The 18,141-nt window shown below is 44.7% G+C and overlaps 1 protein-coding gene across 1 annotated transcript in view; it reads left to right on the plus strand.

Annotated features, from left to right (window-relative positions):
- The window catches only part of FLT3LG (fms related receptor tyrosine kinase 3 ligand), a 43,166-nt gene that overhangs the window by 14,288 nt on the left and 10,737 nt on the right, over positions 1-18,141 (plus strand). Inside the window, exon 2 of the mRNA XM_033959910.1 lies at positions 17,802-17,925. Within this exon, the coding sequence (XP_033815801.1) occupies positions 17,857-17,925 (69 nt within the window). The 5' untranslated portion in view covers positions 17,802-17,856. The remainder of the gene's footprint in view (positions 1-17,801; positions 17,926-18,141) is intronic.

Genomic DNA, 18,141 nt, shown 5'->3' on the forward strand with positions numbered 1-18,141 from the left:
ACATTTTCCTATTTTTAGAGTGGTAGCATTTGAATAAAAAATTTTTTTGATTAATAAGAAATTAAATCTTAAATAATAAATAATGAAGGTTTTTTGATCAATGAAAGAAACCACATGCCACAATTCCCTTTTGGACAATATCATTATTATCCTGGGAGTGGCAACTCTGAGATCTTTTCCTTCATTTCTAAATACTACCATTGGAATTAATGGTTCTCTGTTTTCAATAGATTAATCTTTTTGTGGATCTATTTGATAGCGGTTAATCTGTTCTCCTCTTTTGTACTAGCCAGAGAAGAGCAGCCAGGTTTTGTGCAAACTTGGCAGAACGGCACGATCAGCACGTCTATGGGACGCTTGGTGCTTTCCTCTCGCTTTCATCAGAACCACGCCTTAGGTGTGACCCAGGTGTGACCCAGCTTGGTCGTCAGAAAAAGTACCTTTTCTAGGGCAAAATGTGTAAAGTTTGCAGAAGTTGAAAAGTGAAATCTGCCAGAAATGCCCCCCCCCCCCTCTCTTCTTTAGGGAAGCAAGATTGATCATGAACACGGAAAATGATGACGAGTTTGAGGACAAGCAGCAACATAGAATCTGTTTTACCATACCATATCAACTCTTGTATCCTGCTAATGTCAGCTAGGAATCATTGCGGCTTCACAATATTAGAATTGCTACAGAGACATAGATATTATATAGAAATTGCATGGAGGGGACTGCATGGGAAAGGGTCAATGCATTGAGGAAAAGTGAGGTTTCAGTGCTTTCTGGAATTGGAAGTGTGTGGGCGTTTGTCGAAGGCTGCCCTGGAGGTTGTTCCAGATTCTGGGCCCCCGAAACTCAAAGGGGGTCTCAAATAGAGCCTTCCTTCGAACATGAAGAACTTATGTACACGACGGAAGAGCGGGACTTGGGTATGATTGTATGTGATGATCTTTTTTTTTCTCTCTCTCATTACTTCTTTATTGAGTTTCCATTTTTTTATGACAATAATAATCATATGCAATCAACAGTATCCAACTTATATCATATCACAAAAGAAATAAAATAATAAGGTAAATTAGTCATGTTTCAACTGTTTGTTAGACCACAATAAAATGAAGGAGGAGTTCCATAAAGATCGAAGACTAATTTACTCCCTCACTTATTAAGGAAAATGATGGTTGCCTGAAGTGGACCTAATCTAAACTTTTTTCGAGCATTCATTCCTGGAAAATGACAGGGGTACTTGCAGACCTCACCTCATTTTCCAAAATAAATCTCGTTAACTGTGTAGAATCAAAAAAGGTACACCTGGCCCCCTTGAAATTAATCAAACATTTACAGGGAAACAGCTTCCAGTTTTAAAACCTGGGACCTCAATAGCAAAAATTGTTTCCTCTTTTTTTTGTGTGTGTTAATCTAGACACATCTGGATACATTCTTATCAGTGGCGTACCAAGGGGGGGCGGGGGGGGCGGTCCGCACCGGTTGCAAGTCCTGAGGGGGTGCTCCCGGTCCGGATCCCCCCCTGCGCCGGGTGTCGCGTCTGGAAACAGCCTGTAGCAAGATCGCGATGCCAGCGATCTTTGCCTGCTTCGGCTGTTTCCTCCGCCGCGGTCCCGCCCCTCCTCTGACGTCAGGAAACAGCCGAAGCAGGCAAAGATCGCTGGCATCGCAATCTTGCTGCAGGCTGTTTCCCCAGGTAAATGTTGCGGGGAGGCCGGGGGGATGAGCAGTCCTTCGTGGTGGTGGGGTGGGGGCGAGCGGTCCTTCGATGTGGTGGGGGGGCAGCAGGCCTTCAGGGTGGGGGGGAGACATGCCTTCAGGGGGACATGTCTTCAAGGGGAACAGGCAGGCAAGCCTTCAAGGGGGGGTGCAGGCCTTCGGGGGGTACAGGCCTTCAAGGGGGACAGGCAGGCAGGCCTTCAAGGGAGGGGGGCAGGCCATCGGGGGGGTGCGGGCCTTCAAGGGGGACAGGCAGGCAGGCCTTCAAGGAAGGGGGACAGGCCTTCGGTGGGGGACAGGCCTTCAAGGGGGACAGGCATGCAGGCCTTCAAAGGGGGGGGACAGGCCTTCAAGGGGAGCAGGCAGGCCTTCGGAGGGGGTGCCGGCCTTCGGGGGGGGGACAGGCAGGCAGGCCTTCAAGGAGGGGTGCAGGCCTTCGGAGGGGCAGGCCTTCAAGGGGGACAGACAGGCAGGCAGGCCTTCAAGGGAGGGGGCAGGCCTTCGGGGGGTGCAGGCCTTCAAGAGGGGGTGCAGGCCTTGGGGGGGGACAGGCTTTCAAGGTGGACAGGCAGGCAGGCCTTCAAGGGAGGGGCAGGCCTTCGGGGGGGTGCAGGCCTTCGGGGGGTGCAGGCCTTCGGGGGGGGGACAGGCCTTCAAGGGGGACAGGCATGCAGGCCTTCAAGGGGGGGGACAGGCCTTCAAGGGGAACAGGCAGGCAGGCCTTCGGGGGGGGTGCCGGCCTTCAGGGGGGACAGGCAGGCAGGCCTTCAATGGGGGGACAGGCCTTCAAGGGGAGGGACAGGCCTTCAAGGGGAACAGGCAGGCAAGCCTTCAAGGGGGACAGGCAGGCAGGCCTTCAAGGGAGGGGGGCAGGCCTTCGGGGGGGTGCAGGCCTTCGGAGGGGGACAGGCAGGCAGGCCTTCAAGGGAGGGGGACAGGCCTTTGGGGGGTGCAGGCCTTCGGAGGGGACTGGCCTTCAAGGGGGACAGGCATGCAGGCCTTCAAGGGGGGGACAGGCCTTCAAGGGGAACAGGCAGGCAGGCCTTTGGGGGGGACAGGCAGGCCTTCAAGGGGGGGGACAGGCCTTCAAGGGAAACAGTCAGGCAGGCCTTCAAGGGGGGGGACAGGCCTTCGGGGGGGTGCAGGCCTTCAAGGCCGGGGGACAGGCCTTCAGGGGTGGGATGCAGACCTTTAAGGGGGGACAGGCCTTCAGGGGAGGGGGGGGCCCTGGTGTAGAAGTACACGGAGGGAAGGGGGGTGGGGTTCAAAGAGACATGCATATGCCGGACTTTGGGTGGGAAGAAATAATGGGTCTGAAAATTGAGGAGAGGGAGAGAGATGATGGACCATGGGTTTTAGGGAGGGAAGGAACAGAAAGGGAGAGAAGGTGGACACAAGGGATGGTGTGAAGGGGGGGTTAAAGAGATACTGGTTAGGAGGGTAATTGGGAGAAGAAAGGGAGAGATGGTGGACCCTGGGGTGGTGGGAAAGGAGGGAGAGCTGCTGGATGAAAGGGTAGTTAAGAAAAGGTGGATCTGTGGAGGGAGACGAAAAAAAAGGAAAGATGCCAGACATCCGGGGGAGGGAAGGGAAACGGAAGGGGAGGACGGAGATGGCAGATGGATGGTTAGCATGCAGAAAGAAGAAAGAAGGAGACCCTGGCAAGCAAGTTATCAGAAGACAACCAGAGCCTTGGACCAACAAGATTTGAAAAATAACCAGAAAACAAAAGGTAGAAAAACTAATTTTATTTTCTGTTTTGTGATTACAATATGTCAGATTTGAAATGTGTATCCTGCCAGAGCTGGTGTTAGACCACAAACGTGAGCTAGGATTTAACAAAGAGAGGAAAAGTCCTTTTTGTTTCTTTATTTTATTTACACCACAGCGCCAATTTGGTTAGGAGAAGCCAAAGGGGGGTGAAAAAGCTATAAAATAAATCCACCAGGATGTTTGAAAAAAACACCCAATTGGGCAGGAAAATCGAATTGATAAACCAATTCAATAGGCTGAATCGAATCAAAAAATCTTTTTACTGAATCTGGCAGCACTAGTTTGCGCTACTGTCTTAGACTTTAGGACCTGGGATTGGGGAGAGATGGCATCCTCAGTACTTTATAATGCAAGTGAAATGAGGATTTGGTCAGACTTTTGAAGGGTCTGCAGAAGAAAAATATTGTATAGGCCGAGGACATGAGAAGCAGGAAATGGGAACTTTTCTTCCTTCTATTTTTGTGAATGGAAAGGCTGAGGATGTCAGAGAGTTCAGTTAAAATATGTGCTTTATAAGAAAATATAATAATGTGTTTTATAAAGTTTATAGCATTGCTGGCCTACCCGGTGAGGTGTTCCTAGTGGTGGTGGTGGCAGCAGCGTGTCAATGTGTTAAGAGGAAGAGGTGGTCTGGGAAATTCTGCTGAGAAATTCTCCAGGCACATTACCACCCCCCAATTAGTCCACTCCACTCAACTGGTTCACACACTGAGTGGGTCTTTGGGTGTTGTTCCTGGGTAGTTGTTTTGGGATCTCTTCCAGTGGTTTATCAGTATCTCCTTCTGGTCCAAGGAAGGAAACTTTGTTATCCTTAGCATTGACCTACAGAATATGTTTGTAACAGCGCTGCTTGTGTGGCATTAGGCTATGTAGTGATCAAAAGAAAAAATCAGACCTTTGTACATTTTTGCACTATATGGTGGGTGTATGAGGAGATTCACATTTCCTGCACAGCTAAGTCCGTGTGAAGTTACCTTGTGCTGTATTTGACATCTAGCAAGGTCTCTGTTTGAAAGGAAAGATCTAAACTTAAAAATTAAGTGGCCAGAAGTTATAGTAAAAGCAGATAGTGTAGCTGGTTTTAAGAAAGATTTGGACAAATTCCTGGAGGAAAAGTCCATAGTCTGTTATTAAGACATGGGGGAAACATCTGCTTGCCCTGGATCGGTAGCATGGAATGTTGCTACTCTTTGGGTTTTGACCAGGTACTAGTGACCTGGATTGGCTACCATGAGAATGGGCTACTGGGCATGATGGACCATTGGTCTGACCCAGTTAGGCTATTCTTATGTTATGTTCTCATCTGTAGGGGCCTTTGTTTTCACTTCTTATTTTAATGTATTTTTTTCTGGGAACTTATCAGTGTTTTTTATAATGGGAACAAAAATGGAAGAGAATTAATGTGTGTGGGATGAGGGGGTAACTAATTTCTTCAGCTAAATAATTCAATCCACCTCAACCAGACATAGGAGAACTCACGCACCATTCACACACCCTCCAACCAAAAACGTCAAAAGAAAAAAAACTGTTTGACAACCTCCTAGCCATTCGAGCTGCAACACTCGACCCCCAACTCTACAACCTATTGACCTCGACCACAGACTACAAAACCTTCAAAAAAGAAATAAAAACCCTTCTATTCAAAAACCACATAAAACTGAACTAACACAATCAGAACTGTCCCAAGCATCACCTGCAACTACTCCATATGTACTTCTGATGTCATGACAATTCAGACATAATTTATGTTATGTTTGGAATAATGGCTACATATATGAGGTTCAATAAAAGAAAATTTTCACTGCTTGTTTCTATTCTGACCATTTATTCCGTTTCATGGTCATTACAAAAAATATTTTTTTACATGGGGGGAGGGTCAAAAAATGATGGGTCCCGGGTGCCACATACCCTAGGTACGCCACTGATTCTTATTTTTTGATTCAGAAGCAAAATATCTTTATATTTGAAAAGCTAATTGCACAAATAATGTAGCAAATATAAACTGTTCTGATTCTGATTTTTCTATTAAATTCATTTAGTCCAATAAATCTAATTCAGGTTCCTGATGCTCTTCCAGAGTTTTCATCTTTCCCAAGGAAATATAGTAAATTTTAGAAATGGGTTGGAAAGAGTTCTGTGGGATTTTCAGAATCTCTGAGAGATATTGTTTAACCATATCTATTGGTGAAATAGTTATTGATTTAGGAAAATTAATCAATCTTAAATTTTGTCACCTTGTGATATTTTCCAAGACTTCCATCTTGAAATTAATGTTACCATTTTCTTTCATTAGGAGCTGATTTTGTGCTCCCAGAATTTCCAATTTTTTCTCTTGTTCAATTGGTTTTTTTTTTTCTAATTTGTCCACTTTTTGTTGCAAAGTTAATGTCTCAGTTAATATAGCAGAGCAGTAAATAGATAACATTTGCAATTGAGTCCCCCCAAAAAGCTGTAAAGTTGAAATTGCTTCCCATATAAAATTTAAATCAATTACTGTAGGCTTTTCCAAGGGTGCCACTGTATGGGTAAACTTCAGCTCACTAAGTTTCACATTACCTGGATGAACATTTATCGATGTCGGTACTTGCTGTTCTTCTGCCAAGTCCAGTTTACCACACGGCGTCGGTTGTATCAAGGAAGCAGATGATAATCTCCTGATTGCAAGTTCTACTTCAGGTCTTCTTTGCAGCTCTCAGAGAGCGCTGCTATGCTCCCCTCACTCCCCGTGTCCTGCAGCACTCGTCGGGAGTGTGGCTGCGTCGGCGTGTTGCGCTCTTCCGGCGAGAGACTGGTCTCCTCGAAAGAGGTGTTGGAGCTCTCCGATATGCCCCCACCTCACGCAGAGGATTTTCTGTCTGGATCTTCTTTAGGACCGCGCTCAGCGAACGCATCCATCGGGCCAGAAAGTTGTTGTACCCCGGGTTCCCAGGTCTTAGACTTACACTTCACCATCAAACAGGTAAAAGGCTCGAGCACGTTCAGCCGAACGCATTTAGGCCGCCATCTTAATTAAGCTCTTCCTTCAATAGGATCTTTTCGTATGTGATGATCTTAAGATGACCAAACTGGTTGAAAATAATAATAATAATAATAACTTTATTTTTGTATACCGCCATACCCAGAAGAGTTCTAGGCGGTTCACATTGGTTAGAACAAATTACAAGTGGTTACATGCCAAATTGATCATAGAGTTGCGAACAGCAAGGAGAAAGAAGTTACGAGTGGGTACATACCAAAATTGATCATAGAGTTGCGAACAGCAAGGAGAAAGTAGTTACAAGTGGTTGCATTCCAAATTGATCATAGATTTGCGAACAGCAAGGAGGAAGAAGGGGGGAGAGGAGGAGAAGTTTCGGTAGGAGGGAGGAGGAGGATTGAAGAAGGGGCATTAAGGGTCTTGGTCTCGGAATAGGTGGGTTTTAAGTGCTTTTCTGAAGTCGAGGTAGTTGTGGGCTTTGAGGACCATTTGGGCTAGCCAAGGGTGACGGCGAAAGCTAGGAGGATGCTAGGGTTCATAGGGAGAGATATGATCCGTAGGAAAAAGGAGGAGAACTCATTTAGAATATTGTGTACAATTTTGGAGACCTTCAAAAAGATATAAACAGGATGGAGTAAGTCCAGAGGAAGGATACTAAAATGGTTGTTAGCTTTTTACTTAAAACACATGGGTGCTCTCCAGATAGCGCTGAGATGGTCATAGGGAATTTTCAGCTGTGCTGTCTGGCTTGTAGCATCTGTTTACACAAAAGTGCCTTTGAATATCAGTTTGGGGGGTTTTTTTCGGGCTGCCTTCTCTTGTAGCATCCCACATCCGCCCCCCACCCACCCAGTACCTGGAAACCTCTTTTCTAAGAAGAGTTGCAGGTTTCTGGGGTCTGGGTCTATCTTTGTTGAGGTTTCTGGTACCTGACAGAGAGGGACAGTCCACCTCATGTTAAAGCAAAGCAGACCTCGTTTGTCTGAGGGGTGGGAAGGGACTGGCCATTGTAGAAACAGGATACTGGGGGGACTGTTGGTCAGACCCAGGATGGCTATTCTTCAGATTTTATGAAAGAGAGAGACAGAGGCCGAGGCATTGTCCCTTTCGCTCTCTCTTGCCACCACACTTTTTGACGGGTGGCTCTCATGAGTTCCCTTTCCTCTCATCACCCTGCCTCTAGCTCTCATCTTAATAATATAAGAATAGCCTCACTGAGTCAGACCAATGATCCTTCTAGTCCAGTATTCCGTCTTCACGGAGGCCAATCCAGGTCACAAGTACCTGGCAAAAACCCAAATAGCAGCAGCATCCCATGCTAATGATCCAGAGCAAGCAGTAGCTTCCCCCATGTCTGTCTGAATAACAGACTATGGACTTTTCCTCCAGGAAATTGTCCAAACCCTTCTTAAAACCAGCTATGCTATCTGCTCTTAATACAACCTCTGGCGATGAGTTCCAGAGCTTAACTATTCTCTGAGTGAAAAAATATTTCCTCCTATTGGTTTTAAAAGTATTTCCCTGAAACTTCATTGAGTGTCCCCTAGTCTTTGTAATTTTTGACGGAGTGAAAAATCAATCCACTTGTACCCGTTCTACTCTACTCAGGATTTTGTAGACTATAATCATATCTCCCCTCAGCCGTCTCTTTTCCAAGCTGAAGAGCCCTAACCGTTTTAGTCTTTCCTCACACGAGAGGCGTTCCATCCCCTTTACCATCTTGGTCGCTCTTCTTTGAACCTTTTCTAGCTCCACTATATCTTTCTTGAGATAAGGAGACCAGAATTGAACGCAATACTCCAGGTGAGGTCGCACCATGGAGCGATACAGGGGCATTATAACATTTTTGTTAACCATTTTTAATAATTCCTAGCATCCTGTTTGCTTTTTTTGGCCACCGCCGCACATTGGACGGAAGGTTTCATCATATTGTCCACGATGATGCCCAGATCCTTTTCTTGAGCGCTAACTCCCAAGGTGGACCCTAGCATCCAGTAACTGTGATTCAGGTTATTCTTCCCAATGTGCATCACTTTGCATTTGTCCACATTAAATGTCATCTGCCATTTGGACACCCAGTCTTCCAATTTCCTAAGGCCTGCCTCTAATTTTTCACAGTCCACATGCGTTTTAACAACCTTGGAACAGTTTAGTGTCATCTGCAAATTTAATCACCTCACTCGTCGCTCCAATTTCCAGATCATTTATAAATAAGTTAAACAGCACCAGTCCCAGTACAGATCCCTGCATCACTCCACTATTTACCCTCCTCCACTGAGAAAAATGGCCATTTAACCCTACCCTCTGTTTTATTAATAATAATAATAATAATAATAATTTATTTTTATATACCGCCATACCTGAAAGTTCTAGGCAGTTTACAACAATCAAACACAGTACATACAGTGCAATATAAACAATACAAATGCATACATCGGATAAGAATCCTCTAAGGTTCTACATAATAAAATGTTAACTATATTGAGAAGTACAAACAATTTAAAAGGATAAAAGATGGATTAGAAAACAACATTAAGATCCTAGCCTGTTAAATAGATAAGTTTTTATCTGTTTTCTAACATCTAGATAGGAAGAAGCTTCTAAAATAATTTTTGCAAGCCATGTATTCATTTTGGCCGACTGAAAAGAAAAGGTTCTGTCAAGGAACCTTTTATAGTGACAGAGTTTTATTGAAGGATATGCAAACAGGTGTACTCTTCGAGAGCTCTTATTGGAGTGAATCAAGGTAAAATGAAGGGTTAGATAACCCGGAAGCATATCAAACACTGCTTTAAAGCAGATGCAGGAGAACTTAAATAATACTCTGGATTCGAATGGCAGCCAATGAAGCTTTTGATAGAAGGGGGAGATATGCTCCCATTTTTTTTAGACCAAAAATAAGGCGGACAGCCGTGTTCTGGAGGACTCTCAATTTATTAATAGTTTTCTTAAAAGCACCCAAATATATGATGTTACAGTAGTCTAAAATACTCAAAATAGAAGATTGGACTAACAGACGAAAAGAAGCTTCATTGAAGTACTTCTTGATAGTACAAAGCTTCCAGAGCACTGAGATACCTTTCTTAAATATTATGTCCGATAACCAATTCCTAACCCACAACTGAACTTTGCCACCTATCCCATGACTTTGATTTTCTCAGGAACCTCTCATGAGAAACTTTGTCAAAAACTTTCTGAAAATCTTGAGCCTGTCACATAGAACCAGCCCTTCATAAAATGACTTCCCCCTCCCCTCCCATAACCCCCTATCCTGACTGTCTCCACCTCATTGTCATCTCTTCCAACTGCCGTCACATCAACTTGCATCTTTCCCATGTACCCTTCAGGTCCTTATTCAGGTTTGACATTTACCCACCCCAAAACTCCGTAGTGGACAACTCTCCACCCTTTCACCATAAAGTTACAGGGGCTATCTGAATCTCATTCCTTTTGTCCTTCCTTTTATCTTGATCCCCATCTCTCTTTCTTGCTCCCCCTTTCTGCTTTTCCTTTGCACCCTCTACCTCACTCGCTCTCATCTTCCCCTTTTTCACTCCCCCTCAATTCTCCTTACGCTTCCTCTCCCTTATTTAATTTAACTGAATCTGTACCTTTCTATCCTATTTCACCTTTTGTGTTCAAACTGAGAACTGTACTGTCTAACAACAGCACTTTCAGTTTTTTTTTTAAAATCTTTTCAAAAGAGACATTTTCCTATGAGGTTACTCACTTTTTCTAGATTTACCTTTTCTTGGTTACCAGAATCCAAACTCTGTGCTTCTATACATATGTAAAGTCAAGCCGAGCATCTATAATCATTTCTCAACGATAAGGTACTCACATAAATTTTTCATCAAAAGTGATCATTAACCATTTCCTCTGCTCCCCTTATATGATCTATCACCTCATGAAGTGCATTGTAAGGTAAAACTGTGCTTTAGAAAATTGTAATCTTGTTAATGCATCCAGTGGCAGAGCAAGGGTGAGAGGCACTCCCCTCCCGCCCCTTCCCTGATCCCGCCTGCCACGTGCGCCCCCCTTCCCTTCCCCCGTACCTCGCGGTGCTCGCGGTGGTCAACAATGTGCTCCTTGCAACCCTGTCAGCTGTCCCAATGATGTCACTTCCTATGCGAGGCACCCGGAAGTGACATCAGTGGGAGAGCCGATGAGGTCGCAAAGAGCACGTTGTTGACCGCCGCGAACAACAACTTCAACTAGAGGTTTGGAGGAAGGGAAGGGGGGCGCACACGTGGAGGGGAGGAGAGGCAGGGGGGGTGCAGACGACACTGGCTCTGTTTATACCTTCTGCTAGAAGTGCTTGGGATTTAAATTTGGCTTTATTTAGCTCAAATGAATAACACCAATCAACAATCTTAATTAAGATCAGGTTAAAGAACTATATATCGAAACTTACAATCTCGGTGTCTCAGTTTAATGTTTCAAATACAGCATACAGAAAGGGATCAAAATACAAAGAAAAGGCAATGATACCCACAAAAGAGTGTGCCCTCCAATAGAACTGGGACAGAAGATTCTTTATTTACAAAAAAAGACCCGACGCTGCCAGTGTTTCGGCTTTTGGCCTGCATCAGGGGTCTATAACATACAAAAATATTTGCATACATAAATCCAAATGTACAAATTAAAACAACATTTAAAAATATCATCCAATTTTTTTACAATTCACTCCATCCTATATATATATTCTCAAAAATATTTCTCTAATGTACCTATATATTCACTAAATCAAAACAAATTTAAAAACCAACCTAATATCAATCAGCATTTTACTCTTTTATATCCACAGGCTTATCCATTCCGTCAATCACTTTGACTCTACATAGTCAATCTCAGTTTATCTGCAAAATCATCTTTATCCATAAACACGTCTTTACCATCATAAAATTTTTCTTATTAAAATAATTATAAATTCTGAAATTGTGTACCTCTTAAGATGTCTGTCATACAGATTCTTTACAAAAGTAATCCTGATGTTAATTTAGACCTTTTAAATACAAAATCACTTATCAACTCATTTGTCTAATCAAAATGATCTATCATTACTTATTACTTTATAAGTATTTCTTTATATTAACAAAGCTCCCTTGTATCATTTCTTTATAGGGGTTTTAAATTTCACTAATGGTGTTATTTTTAAAGAACGCGTCAATTGTGTTACTGTACACCTCTTCTAATGCTGTCAGACTAGGAGTACTCTAAAAAGAATCTCTTTTTAAAAAAACAGAATTTCACTGTAGCAGCATTTCTCACCTCTGCCCAGGAGGTTGTCGTTTCCCCCTTTCCTGGCAAGGCATCCTTCTCCATGGCACATCTTTCCATGCCAGGCTAGAAGCCACCAGTTCTCTCTCACCATTCTCCTTCTTCTACTTTCTAATGTCAAGGAAATCCATTGTTATATAGGATTTGTTTCCATAGCCATTAATGGTAAGTCCTGTTGTTGGTTGTTGACAGGCTAACATGGAAGTAAGGGAGCTTGGCAATTCATGACTGGTTCAGCTTAATGAGGATTAAGTCATGGGAATTGGTCCTATGATGTAAAGGCCAAGTCAGCTTAAGCGTACACAACCCATTCTTTGATAGGCCCATTAAAGGGGAGTCTCAGCAGACCTGCCCTCTGACACCTTCATGGGTGTGAAGGATTGTCCCAAATCATCATGACCTAAATGGCCTTCCTCCACAGTTCTTCTGTCCCATGATCTCACCTAGAATAAACAATCCAGCTCCATGTTGCAATGTTTTTCAGTACACCAGCTTGGATCAATAATGCTGACAGCTTAATTTTCTTTAAAAACTACTGTTCTGGCCTGGTCTGGACAGCTATCTGGCAAAGCCCAAGTTTAACCTAACTTCCTTATAGCCTATAGGCCCCAAACTACCGTATTTTCACGTAGATAATGCGCACCCGTGTAAAACGCGCACACGGGTATAGCGCGCGGAAAACACAAATTTATGTACAGAAATTTTTATATACCGCGCACACCCATATACCGCGCATGCCAGTGAGCCCAGCTGTTTCCTCTGCCGGCGGTCCCACCCTTTCTCTGAGCCCTGCTGCGCTGCTTCCTCTTCCGGCGTTCCCGCCCTTTCTCTGACGTCAGAGAAAGGGCAGGACCGCCTGAAGAGGAAGCAGCACAGCACAGGGCTCTGAGAAGGGGCAGGACCGCCGGCAGAGGAAGCAGCTGGGCTGGCATCCGGAAACAAGGTAGACAGCTTCTCCATGGGGGAGGGGGGGAGGCTGTGGGGGTGCGAGCGGTCCTTCGGGTGGGGGTGCGAGCGGTCCTTCGGGGTGGGAGTGCGAGCGCTCCTTCCGGGTGATGAATCGGGCGTCGGGGGGGGAAACTATGTAAAAAAAATTTTGTACAATGCGCTCACGCGTATAACGCGCAAGGTTATGCGCGGTTTGTAAAAACCGTGTATAACGCGCGCGTTATATACATGAAAATACGGTACCTCAAGACTAACCTTATCACTGTGAAATCACAGGGATATCGCTGTTTCTAAGTATATGTGACCTGCTGATTCCAAAAATGGCACCAGTTATCTCTTTTCAGCTCTAGCTTTTCAGATACAGAACATGTGCCATATACCACTCTTCACTCTGCTCACCCATTAAAAAGTCAGGATATTTTAATGCAGTGTTTAAATTAATATCTTTTAAGCATGAAGGAAACGTATTAAAAATTAAAAGGAAAGTGTACAGCATGAAAATCTACTTATTTCATAGCAAAAGCACAAGTTTATGATACAAACTTTCCAGTCATTCGACACACAAGAAGCTCCTTTTGTAAGACTTCCGAGAGTGGGATCTGCCAGGGCAATCCCGCATAAGATTCCAACAATAGTCTGCCATCATGTGTGCATCCTATCTTCCTTGGTATCTGGCTTCTATTGTTTTTATGTCTTGGTGAAATCGTTCACCTTGCTCTTCGCTTAAGTCACCGAGGTTCTCTGGAAAGCGATCTAAGTGACTAACACTCATGTTACAGCCAAGCCTGTTGAAATGAAAGAGCATATCCTCTACTAATTGTGTGTAGTCGTCTGCCTGCTTGTTGCCAAGAAAGTTTTTCACAAGAACAAATGGAGACCAGACACGTGATTTGATTTCATACATTGATGCTATGAAATGTGGGTAATTTATAAGTTGTCTGATCTGTGGTCCATCGAAAATTCCTGCCTTCGGTTTTTCCATGGTAAGTCCAGATAACATATGCGCTATGGGGCTCATAATCAAAACCTAAACCCGTCTAAAAACTAAAGACAAGTCGTCCAAGTGCCAATAATCAAACCGACTTTCTGGACGTGTCAAGGGACTTTTTATGCCTCTGAATACCGCTGTGCGCCCAGAGCTGAAAGGGGCGTATCTGGAGGATTTGGTTAGGGCAGGATGGGGGCTGACCTAGGACTTAGTCTCCTGCATGGATAATCAAATATTTTACTAGACTTCCTGGACAAAACTTAAACGTTGTGAGTTGGACAATGTAAAAACAAGTATAAGTGCCAAAAAGATATCCAAACTGACCAGATAACCAATGCAGAGACAAAGACCCCCACACACTCCCCCAGTGTTTACTGACCCCTTCACACTAGAGAGTTGCACGGGGACAGAAATCCAACCCATCCCCGCCCGTCCTCGTCAGGATCCTGTCCGTCCCTACCCGTCCCCACCAGGATCCTCTCCGTCCCCACCCGTCCCCGCCAGGATCCTCTCCGTCCCCACCCGTCCCCGCCAGGATCCTCTCCGTCCCCACCCGTCCCCGCCAGGATCCTCTCCGTCCCCACCCGTCCCCATAAAAAGCAGCAATTACTTCTGACAGGATCATCAATTCCACAGTTTCTTTTCCTGTTTTCCTTGTGGGATCTCTTTGGTGGAACCCTTTTTTGTTTTCTGTTCAGGTAATTAACTTATAAACCCCCTCTTTTACTAAGGCTAACGTGTCCATTATATTATATGGACGAACCCTGCTTCCAAAGCCTTCTATCCCCGTGGGAGTCCCGTTGGCTAGAGGGGGGTCCCTGTGGGAGTCCCTTGGGTTAGGGGGGGATTCCCGCAGGATTCCCACAACCCCTGTTCCCGTGCAGACCTCTACTTCACACCCCCAAAAAGATCAGAATAAAAACACACATTCCTGTCTCCAGAACATCAGCACCTAGTATAGGAAACTGATGCTTAAAGGGACACAGAATGGGAGCAGAAGAAACTCGAATATGCGGGGTGCCTATGATAGTGTGCAGCTGGAACCCAGAGGATTTCTGCCTCTTGCTATAAGCAGCTGAGTAGATGCCTTGTAATAATAATAATAATAACTTTATTTTTGTATACCGCAATACCACAAGCAGTTCAGAGCGATTTACAGAGGAAGAGACTGTACATATACAGCGATGTTACAGAAAGTATAATCAGGTACATTGGTAACAGATTTCAAACTGAATTGGTGACCCAAGGGAGGTTAGGAAAAGTCCGGAAATATGTCAGAGATAAGCAAGGTGTGTGTGTGGGGGGGGGGGAGAAAAATTTATCAAAGAGGTACGTTTTAATAGGAAGCTTGCTACCTCACACTGAGGACCCCGTATTAAAATTTAAATAAATATTCATTTTGCTTTACATATTCAAGTTTCTTCTGCTCCCATTCTGTGTCCCTTTAAGCATCTTTGCTTATATTGGGGTGATTTTTGCTCTACCTGGTATAGGAAAGCCTAGTAGAGCTGCACAGAGGTGTCTTAAATAGTCTGGGGGGTGGGCCCAGGCCCATAAGCCACTCTAACTACTACATGTATGGTGGAACATGTGTGCCCACCAAAACCCTACTCTACTGCCATATAAGTGTCAGCTGCAACTATATGGGCTATAGATAGGTGGGTATAGTGCAGTGGTCTCAAACATGTGGGCCCGCCAGGTGCTATTTTGAGGCCCTCGGTATGTTTATCATAATCACCAAAGTAAAATAAAACTGTTTCGTGATCATATGTCTCTTTAGCTATAAATGACAATATTATTATTAAGACTTAGCCAAAAGGAAAGATTTATAAACTATAAAGAGTTTTACCTCATTCATAATTGTCATTTCTTTAATAAGACATTAACTATTTTTTTCTGAGGCCCTCCAAGTACCTACAAATCCAAAATGTGGTCCTGCAAAGGGTTTGAGTTTGAGACCACTGGTATAGTGGGTTTTTGGGGGGGACTCACCATAACCTATAAGGGAGTTCTGGTGGCACCCTTTTTGTGAGGTTCACAGCAGTGCTCTCTAAGGTGCCCCACTGCTCTGTTGCCATGTCTGGATGGCTAGTCCATACAAGATTGGCCCCTGGGTGTTTGGGAATTGGATGAAATTTTGGTTGAAAATGTGGTATAAAGATAGAAGTCCTGGTGGTCTGGATGAAAAATAGCCTGGACATTCAGATAGTCGATTTTTGAAAAAAAAAGTATATATATATATATATACTAGTCTTATAGCCCGTTACATTAACGGGTGCTAGAATATATGTGTGTGTCTGTCTTTATTTCTTTCTCTCTCTCTCTCTCTCTCCTTACCCGCTTTCTGTATTTCTGTCTTTCTTTTTCCTCGGCTGCCACCCATTCTCCCTTTCTTTTACCTTCCCTGTGTCCACCACCACCCCTTCACTGCTCCCCTTATCCAGCAGCAGCCCTTCTCCCTTTTTTTAATCTCCCCTCCCCGTCCAGCAGCACCTCTTTCCTGTCCCCCTGTCCAGCAGTAGGCCTCCCTTCCTTTTTCTTCCCCCCTAGCACCTCTTTCCTGCTCCCCGTCCAGCAGTAGGCCTCCCTTCCTTTTTCTCCCCCTCCCCCATCTCTTCCCCTGCCAGCAGCACCCCTTACCTCGTGCGTGCCCTCCGCCGACAGCCACGGCGGTCTGCGGACGCCAAGAGCTGCCGCAGCCGACAGCCTCCGCGCCACCTGAAGCCGACAAAACCCTAAGCCGCGCATGTGCATTCCTACCTGCAGGGACCTACAGTGCACGGAAAACGGGAGCACGCAGGTAAGAGTGCGCATGCGCGGCTTAGGGTTTTATTATATTAGATATATAAATATATATATATATGTATTCTAGATTTATTTTTTCAAATGGGCATTTTCCCACTGCCGACTTTGAGCGTCTAGCACCAGCCACCCAAATTGGACTGACGTATGTTTTGATTATGCCCCTCCATGTATTCAATGCTCAAACCATCTTTATTCAAATCCTTTACAAATTGTTTCATCAGGCCTAGATGGATTACAATTTGACCTCCATCCACTATATATTCCATCGGAAGCCAATCTTTTTTTGCCCAATGTTCATGTTTGGCTTTACTATCCTATAGGCATATCTAAGAAACTAGAGCTGATGCGGTCTGTCCAATGCAATTTTCTGAATCAGCACCCTAAATAACCCCAGGGACAGGTCAAAAACCCAAGGCACCAAGTCATTTTTTATGTTGTTGGCCTGTGTCATCTATAAATATTTCCAACCTCCTTAATTGCATCATAATTCTCACCATAAATCAATCCCAATTAGCCCAGTCTCCTATTTCCAACAGTGGCCAATCCAGGTCGATCACAAAGTACCTGGCAGGAAGCCAAGGAGCAGCAACAAGATAAAAAAAAAAAAAAAGCAGGAATGGCATTTCTTGGCTGTTCAGCAAATTCCAAAGTAAAGAGTGAAAATGACAGAAGGGGGGGAAAGAGGGCAAAGGGCACCCAGAGGCACAGAGGCTGTGGCATGCTGCCACCGGGCCAGAAAGCAGATGGTTCAGACCAGTAGCAGAACCTGGAAGTTGCTTTCTGGACTGCTCTGTTTTTCTTCCCCTCACTCCCACCTTCTCTGTGCCTTTCTTCCTCTCTCTTTGTCACTTTTTCTTCCCCCCCCCCCACCTTTCGTTTTCTCTGGGTCAATCTTTCTTTCCCCCTTCTCTCTATGTCTGCTCTTCTTCCCTCTCTCCGTGTTTCTTTTTTCCCCTTTCTCCTTCCTTTTTTCTGAGTCAATCTTTCTTTCCCCCTTTTCTCTGTGTCTTCTCTTCCCTTTTGTCTGGGTCAATATTTCTTTCCCCCTTCTCTCTGGGTCTTTCTTCTCTTCTTCCCTCTCTCCTCTCTGTGTCTCTTTTTCCCCTCTCTCCTTCCTTCTCTCTGGATCAATTTTTCTTCCTTATCTATGTCTTTCTTCTCTTCTTTCCTCTCACCTTCTCTCCGTGTCTATTTTCTGCCCTCTCTCCTTTCTTCTCTCTGGGTCAACCTTGCTTCCCTCTGTGTCTTTCTTCCCTTCGCTCCCTCCTTCTTTCTGTCTCTCTTTCCTCCTCTTGCTCCTCCATCTCACTCTCCCTGGTTTTGCAGGTCCTGTGCTCCTTGGCTGCCGTCCCAGAATGTGATCCCAGCCAGCGATGTTGAGATGATTAAGTGCCATGCCTGTCAGGACACTCTCTCCCATGCTGGCTCCTTGACCCTCAGATTGTTCCTGGTAGGTACACTGTTGCCGATCAGGCCTGGAGAAAGTCTTTTCTCAGATAAAAGTGAATGTTTTGCACTTGCTACTTCCCCCAGGGTTGCTATCCCAGGAATGTGGGATATCACAGCGAATCCCAGAGAAGGAAGAAGTTGTGAGCTTCTGGGTTCTGATTTCATCTCTGATTTCACAGGGTCACACACTCACAGAGTGAGGGATAGAGCTGGGAAT

This window comes from Geotrypetes seraphini, chromosome 10 (genome assembly GCF_902459505.1).
Source record: "Geotrypetes seraphini chromosome 10, aGeoSer1.1, whole genome shotgun sequence".
NCBI classification, from domain to species: domain Eukaryota; kingdom Metazoa; phylum Chordata; class Amphibia; order Gymnophiona; family Dermophiidae; genus Geotrypetes; species Geotrypetes seraphini.